The sequence below is a fragment of the Oncorhynchus keta genome, chromosome 1 (genome assembly GCF_023373465.1).
Source record: "Oncorhynchus keta strain PuntledgeMale-10-30-2019 chromosome 1, Oket_V2, whole genome shotgun sequence".
NCBI classification, from domain to species: domain Eukaryota; kingdom Metazoa; phylum Chordata; class Actinopteri; order Salmoniformes; family Salmonidae; genus Oncorhynchus; species Oncorhynchus keta.
This window is the reverse complement of record NC_068421.1, coordinates 60,896,927-60,904,738: the sequence shown is the minus strand read 5'-3', so window position 1 is coordinate 60,904,738 and position 7,812 is coordinate 60,896,927. Positions and strand designations below refer to the sequence as shown.

At 40.9% G+C, this 7,812-nt stretch overlaps 1 protein-coding gene across 3 annotated transcripts; it reads right to left on the bottom strand.

Annotated features, from left to right (window-relative positions):
• Window positions 1-307: 307 nt before the first annotated feature.
• On the bottom strand, window positions 308-6,910 carry sac3d1 (SAC3 domain containing 1). Of its 3 annotated transcripts, none has more exons than XM_052457020.1 (12): window positions 6,774-6,910; window positions 6,446-6,515; window positions 6,213-6,336; window positions 5,941-6,052; window positions 5,755-5,861; window positions 5,504-5,642; window positions 5,182-5,323; window positions 4,916-5,050; window positions 4,119-4,658; window positions 3,315-3,696; window positions 2,943-3,219; window positions 308-1,116 (listed from the first exon to the last, which is right to left on the bottom strand). In XM_052457020.1, the coding sequence occupies exons 9-12, from the start codon at window positions 4,145-4,147 to the stop codon at window positions 653-655; spliced, it is 1,152 nt and encodes a 383-aa protein (XP_052312980.1). In that variant the 5' UTR covers window positions 4,148-4,658; window positions 4,916-5,050; window positions 5,182-5,323; window positions 5,504-5,642; window positions 5,755-5,861; window positions 5,941-6,052; window positions 6,213-6,336; window positions 6,446-6,515; window positions 6,774-6,910; the 3' UTR covers window positions 308-652. The 3 variants fall into 3 exon arrangements, with proteins under 3 accessions (XP_052312980.1, XP_052312977.1, XP_052312984.1); XM_052457017.1 differs by having other exon boundaries at window positions 5,511-5,642; XM_052457024.1 differs by having other exon boundaries at window positions 5,511-5,642; window positions 6,276-6,336.
• Window positions 6,911-7,812: the final 902 nt, after the last annotated feature.

The following is a 7,812-nucleotide window of genomic DNA, read 5'->3' as shown; positions in this document are numbered from 1 at the left end:
ACATTCATTGCCATTGAATGAGCACTTGCATCCTTTTCCATAGTCTTCCAGCGCTTCATACAATTCACAAGGATTCATTAGAAAGACAGCAATTATATTTACCCATTGAGTTACAGGAAAACAGCCTGTTACAGCCGTTCTAGCCTCACATGACCATCCTTCCACATGTTGTTTCATTGACTCATGTGAGAAGCCTGAACTTCTAGACTACACCCACACCCACTCACTCAACCACTGCAGCACTCACAAAATGTCAATAGCACTGGCAGAGAAGTAAAAAATGCATGAAAGAAAACAGACTAAACTCTTCAAAAAATACTTGCTTTATTTTAAAACCATAGGCAGCAGAAGTCAAAAACAATTATAGATACAGTATATAAAACATGGTAATTCATGTGGTTCTCTATATGGAATACATTTCTTGTGTGATCGCTGATCTATCATAATGAAATGTTTGATTTGTCCAAAAGAGCAACTTTATAATCACAACATTTAATGTGTAAATGTAACAGGTGTCGATGTTAAGGGAACATTCACAATTCACATTAACACAAGTTTATTTAGAAAACTTTAAAATCTATAAAATCAAGTGCATCTCAGTCTTCTTGGAGCAGCCAGGCTGCAGTTTATCCAATGTCCATGTCTGGTCATATCAAGTGCAGCCATGAATGATGCTACCAACAGTGAGATCCCTCTGCTTCCTGTCCACCAGATCATGAAAGTGTGCACACTGTAGCTTCCCAGCCTCTGGCTCAGTGAAGGAGGTCTTGGAGAAGACCACATAGTCCCCATGGACTTCCACCCCATGGGCCTGGCACAGCTGGTTGGTGAGGGGGACATCCAGGGCCAGGATGTGGGCCAGCCTGTGGAGGGGGAAGCGGCAGTTCTTGCTGCTGTGTCCGTGGCTGTAGATCAGCAGCAGGTCTCTGCGACAGGTCTCTAGGTGCCGGTGCAGGGCACAGCTCTGCAGGAAGTCCAGACTGTGGGCCAATCGGAGAAGTCGTACAGGGTTGCGTTCCATGAAGGCCCGGCTCACTGACAGGGCCAGATGCATGACAGGGGAGGAGCGTATCCACTCTGGCAGCTCCATGGTGTGCTGTGTGGCACGGCTTGAACCTGGATATATTATACAGGAAATATGAGTCTTAAGAGAGAAGACCGTGCACAGTAGATCACCGTGAAGATCAACATGTAGAATCGTCTAGAAATGAATATAAAATGACTGATGGTGTTCTGTGGTCAGAGGCGATAGGACGACCACTTGCTGCTTTTCAGTACACTCGGCTGTCAGTTTCTCTGGCGTTTCCGCTTTTAGTGAAATTACAAGCTTGTAATTCGCAGTAACACCATCATTAATCATATGCAGCTCTTTTACACAATATTGGTCCTTTGGCCATTTCCATTTCCTTCATCTCATATGTACCAACCCTGTCCTCATAGAGGCTGTGATTCAATTATCTTTAAGAGTCGTGCTCTGTATGTCAGCTATCTGTATGAACAGCAATTTACCATCCATTTTTTGTGTTTTTTACTCCCAAACTCACAGTGGATGTCTCAGTAAGTGAGAGTAAAATAAACAACAAGCTAGAACCTTCTCAGGTTGTCTTGCATTTATGTGAACACAATGTTGGCTACAATCCAGGGCCCAGAACTTACGAGTATTTAACCATGCATCTTTCTTACAATGGGCCAAGATGCAACTTGTGTTTCCCAAAACACCACACACAGAGAACAATTGCTAAGTACGTTGTTGGAGCATGTGTTGATACTGATAGGATCAAAAGGGTGTGTTGCTCTCAGATCATCTTTCTCCATTCAAATCTTTCCTTAACATTATAATTATTTCACAAAACTGATGACAGATCAGCTCCTATAAAGATATTACCACCTATGGCTGCAAATATTGAGGTGGCTTATCACCAATTTGGCCCATCATTGCAACTATGTTAAGCTACACATGAAACATGTTGACAAAGTACAGACAGTAGCAAAATAGAACTGATTGAACATTAAATGTATTTTAATATGATTGAAATGGGCCAATAGCTTACTGTTCATATTTTAATATGATTGAAATGGGCCAATAGCTTACTGTTCATATTTTAATATGATTGAAATGGGCCAATAGCTTACTGTTCATATTTTAATATGATTTAAATGGGCCAATAGCTTACTGTTAATATTTTAATATGATTGAAATGGGCCAATAGCTTACTGTTCATATTTTAATATGATTGAAATGGGCCAATAGCTTACTGTTCATATTTTAATATGATTTAAATGGGCCAATAGCTTACTGTTCATATTTTAATATGATTGAAATGGGCCAATAGCTTACTGTTCATATTTTAATATGATTGAAATGGGCCAATAGCTTACTGTTCATATTTTAATATGATTGAAATGGGCCAATAGCTTACTGTTCATATTTTAATATGATTTAAATGGGCCAATAGCTTACTGTTAATATTTTAATATGATTGAAATGGGCCAATAGCTTACTGTTCATATTTTAATATGATTGAAATGGGCCAATAGCTTACTGTTCATATTTTAATGCAGTTCTCGTTTTTTATTTGAAGCATCTTTTTACACATTGCTTGTTTGTATCAACTGCAAAAACAATGTCAACTTTGTGTTTGTAGTCAACTTTGTTCTGAAGTTCTCGGCGTCACAGAGACAAATATGATGTGTGATTCTATGTTTAGCGGAGAACTGTGTATAAAGTGAGGTGCGAGGGCAAAAAAAGAAGCATCTAACGACACATTTAGCTGTTCGATGAGTGGTCTGTGGCAGGCGTTAGATTATAAGCGTTTATGTGCAACGTTAATAACGATGGTTTTGGGGAAACAGCTCAGGAATTTACCGACGCTCCTACGAAGGTTCTGGCGACGAACTTAGCTTAAAGATGCATTTGGGAGACTGGGCCCAGGATTACTCACCCAGGTTGTAGAGGAGACCGAGAGCCTGGAACTCCTCCTGGTTGGGGTGCTTTCCACTGGTGTAGCATTCCAGCAGCCAGCTGAGGCTCTCCTGCAGGTGGGTGTCATTGATGCGGGGGTCGTAGAGGCGCAGGGGCTCCCCACACAGCCGGTAGGAGGCGTAGATCAGGAAGCGGACTGTCCTCTCCAGCACGGCCACACAGTCAGCACCAGACACCCTCTGGATGATCATATCCTGTCTCACACTGCGCAGCCGGTCAAAGACAAAATCATACACCTAGAAATGCACAGCACAAGAAGAAATGTGTTAATGAAATGTTGCATAAAATAATATGACAAGATAACAGAAGGCATCTAGTGGAGATGACTAGCCTCGGTCCATGGACGCAGTGTGGGGGAGGCAGCGATGTTGTCGACGAGGTAGAACACCGTCTTTAGCAGCACAGCTGGTGGTCGCAGGTCACTAGGTCGAGTGGAGTCCTTCCCTGCTGCAGGTCTAGCATACTCCTTTACCACTCCTGAGGGGTCAGCCCTGGGCCAGCGTTCCCGCTCAGTACCCGACAACACCTCAAATCGATGCAGTAAGTTCTGGGCCTCCCTGTCCTGCAGCTCGCGGATAGGACACATAGACAGGCAGACACCCCTGGGGATGGACTCCTGCCTCCTCTCCTCTTGCACTTCTCGCCATACACCCTGGTTGTGGTGTTGCCTCCAATCCTTTTCCACGGGCTGTCCTCTCCTTCTGGAGTGGGAACTATTGAAGAGACATTTTTGATCAAGCCTCAAAATACTATCACTGAGAAACAATAGTGGCAAGTACATAACATTAAATAAGTATAATGGACGCAGCACTAGCAGTCCTTGCAAAAGCATGTTCATAGCGGGAATGGCATTATTTCATCCTTCTAGCAGTTTTACATGCAAGGCTGCCATTCAAAAGAACTAGCACGAAGAAAATGCCAGTCGACTAAGCACTCCCTGAATGTATAGCTAACGTTTGCTGGCTAGGCTGTGTGCTTGCTTGCCAGTGTTAGCTTACTGTACCGCGACTTGATTCTACATAATACTGTGCAAGATTATTTTCTTATCAATTTTCTACGATGCTACAGATCATTTAAAAATGCATCTTAACGTGGATAAACACTTATATTTAGATCAAACCAAACAAAAACTCACACACGACCGGACGCTCTCTTGTTGTTCATTGGTCAACTGTGACGGCAACAACGTCACTTGCCAGAATGAGCCAATCAGCAACAACGAATTCCACGTTTATCGTGATGGCTCCCACGTCACATCCGTCGGACCGAACTTTAGCAATAACTTGTCAAATGTATCAATTCAGTAACGGTGCCGCAATGTATCCCTGCAGCAATATCATACGGATCCAAATGTTTACAATTGAAACACATCCGAGGTGACGGAAATGTCTTACAATATCAAGTAATTTGAAAAGCACGTAAAATACATTACATATTGAGGTATACAATTTATTATAAAGTTTTACAAAACATTTCCCATGTTCAGTAATTAAACTATGTTAACAAAAACTATAGACTGTATATGCTATACAAGGTTCTCCAATGCTGCTTCCCTGTTTGGGGCAATTTTTGGTCAAACCAAGCTCCTCCGAGAACTGCTGAATCTGAACGGTCTGGTGACGACCAGCGATGACAGCTCCACCAACTCTGAAAGACCCCCGTGAAGAAGGAAATCCTGTGGTCACCAAAACAAAAATAAACCCACTACACATTAATTAATTGTTTATCATGTCTTTGGAAAACGTTACAGTGTCTTGAAGTGACACCATAATGTTAGTGTGTTGACCTGTGTAAACACTTAGCTTATGCGTGCATACACATACAGTAAATCAGTCAAAGGGCAAGACTCACTAATAACAAGTTGAAAATTCATAATTGCTTCAAAACACTTTTTTTTAAATAACGTCTTAGGTCTCTAATCTATAGTCTTACCCTGAGAGCTGATGTTCTGTGCAGCAGCTTTCATCCCTCTCAGGCACTCAGCAGAATTCTCGTGGTCATGCTGAGCTCCCTGTGTGCACTGCAGTAACACTTCCTCACTCATCTTCAGGCTAGCAGTGACTTTATCTGCATGGGTAGGACACATTCAAACACATTCATAGGAAATCATATCCTATGCGTAAGCAATAAATAAATGTTTAACTCTGATGTAGGTTTTTCGCTTCACACCAGTAAAGAAATAATTGAATAACACCAACCCAGAAACATAATTCTGTCCCCCTCAATGAAGAAGTTCTTCACTGGCAGCTCATGACGTGGGTGTCGACTGCGGTGGCAAAATGCTTGTAATTCCTCTGTGAACTCCTTGACAGCATCAGCCACAGGAGTTAGCGATGTGATCTGAAAATATAATGTTGTTTGATTGTTTTACATGTTACAAGCAATTTATCTTTTATAATTCAAATCAATAACCATCCCACAATAATAACACACGCAAAACAAAAAGGATAACAACATTTTCAGCTTCACAACTTGTTTACATAAATCAAAGATTGTTTAGGATGTATTGAGAGAAATTACCTCTGACCTGTAAATCGAGCTGGTCGTCAAGCTGCTTGTTCTTCTCATGGACATCCTTCCGTAGCTGCTCCTCTGCCTCCATCACTGATAAAATACACCCCTCCACCCCTACCTCAAATTTCTGGCTATTATTCGCCATCTGAAATCAAACAGAACAGAGTATAAGAAAAAGGTTCATCCTAATGGGTGGAATACCAATAGAACATGTTGTCCAATTTAGAATAACACTAAATACAACAGTTAGTAGTTACCTTTGCTGTGAGGTAGGCCAACAAGAATATCTGCATCTCTTGGAGTCTCTTTTCATGTTCATTGTTCCTTTCAGGTTCTACTGCTGCGTTTGGTAAGACTGTCTTGTCTGTAGTATAGGTGAGACATGGCATGTTAACTTATTGTTGGTTTGTTATTATCATGATCTGAATAAAAGGACAGTTTACCTTTAAAATGGCAGATACATCAATGTCTGGGCGAAGACAGTGACCATTAAGATTGTGGATTGCAGAATACTTGTTCCAAATTGTGAAGGCTCAAGGACACTGGACATCATTGCTGGAGGATAAAAAGTGTTGTGTTGCAAGTAAACATATGATCTCAGACTTGGGCTCTTGACACTTAACCAACTCCACATGGCCAAAGACATTGGGGAAATAAACAGGTTGCCCATGGTAGATCCCAGCCAAACATCTCACTGATCACTGAAAGCACTCACGAGTAGGATTGCAAAATGACTGAGAACCATTTGCGAAAGAGCCCACCCGTGGATAATCCCCACCTGGTTAAGGTGGGGCAGGCCTTGGTGGCACGAAGGTGGACTCATTGGTGAGGGAATTGTTCTGTGGAAAAGTACATGGGTGCAATTAATTAAAATGGTGAGAACTCTAACTACTAATAAAACGTTTAAAAAAGAAGAGATGAGCAAATGACATGAACTCATAACACTACCCTGGCGAGCGGTGCCTTTTCAACAGTTCCACTGTTGATGTTCTCGCTGTTTTCACTCACAGCTTTGGAACTGAAAATAACATAAAAGTTTAAACATGGAGCCTATGGGTAAATGCAGCTAATAAAAGATGGTGAGATCCACAAGATAGTGACAGCACATAAGTTAACCTTACGTATCTGTACACATTTTCTTGTAACGTGTCCACAACAACACTGCCAGTTAGCAGCTGATCACACCATCACAGTTAAATTGCATCAATTATATTCATATTTTGTAAAAATACAATTATATTAGCATTGTACATGGATGAAGAACATGTTTATCTACCTTTCTGAATCTCCAAGCGTAGGTTTCTGACTTTTAGGAACAGTTGGCGGTTCTTGATGCCATTTTTCTTTCAAGTGAACAGCGTGTACAATTACTTTCATGTCCGGCTTGAAACAAATCCTGTGAAGATGATAGTGATACATTCTTAGCCTGTGTTACAAACCCTGTTTAGAAAATACAATATTGTTTCTTGAAATTCAAAATGTAAAATTTACTTATGAACTCGTTTAGGTTTATCTACAATAAATATAGACCACTATTAACGTTAATTGTATGTCAAATGTTGTAGCCATAGCTATTACATTATTAGAGGAGTTAAGTGATGTCATTAATGGCAAAGTTATATTAATTTGAGAATTTACATCAAACTTTTCTTAACCTAATTATCCTAACCTGCAACATGACTTATCCTAACCTGCTGTGTCGCAAGCACCGTAGCATTTGGATGCATTTTAATAATGTAGACAATGTTAGAGCACAGTGTATCCTTAACCTGCTACTAAAAGTCCACTTTGACAAAAGCTGAACCACTTTTGGACAAAACCGTCATAAACCCGCAAGTGGTTAGGGAGAAATCCAAACCAGTCTAAATGAAATGAATGGCAGTAGAGGCATAATCCTGATATTTACGCATGAAAATAAAAGTAAGGCATGTGATGTATCAGAAACTGTGTAATGCAATTGTCAACTAGTGATGGGTCGTTCGCTAACGACTCTAAGAGCCGGCTCTTGTAGGTGAACGTTGGGAGCCGGCTCGCATATCAGAAGAGCCGAATCTATTTATAAAAATATACAAAAATTAATATATTAATAATCAAAATATTTAAATGAATAGAATTAACTAATTCAAAGAACAAGAACAACTGTCTACTCAGACTAACAGCCTCACCTGTTGATCCTGTCAATCAGACACGCAGTGTCAACCAATGAACCAAAGATGCGTGAGGGAGGGCCAAGCCAACTCACTCACAGTTGCACACTTAGCAGCGAGGAGAGAGAGGAAGGACAGCTGTGAAAACAACAGCTGGAAAATGAGTCG

Bases quoted from the DNA above. Each gene is read 5' to 3' on its own strand.
- sac3d1 (XM_052457020.1), bottom strand. From the start codon at position 4,147: ATGAACAACAAGAGAGCGTCCGGTCGTGT. The intron at 3,697-4,118 runs GTGAGTTTTTGT...TCTCTTCAATAG, and splicing joins AAGAGAGCGTCCGGTCGTGT to TTCCCACTCCAGAAGGAGAG. The intron at 1,117-2,942 runs GTGAGTAATCCT...TAATATATCCAG, and splicing joins CGGTCTCCTCTACAACCTGG to GTTCAAGCCGTGCCACACAG.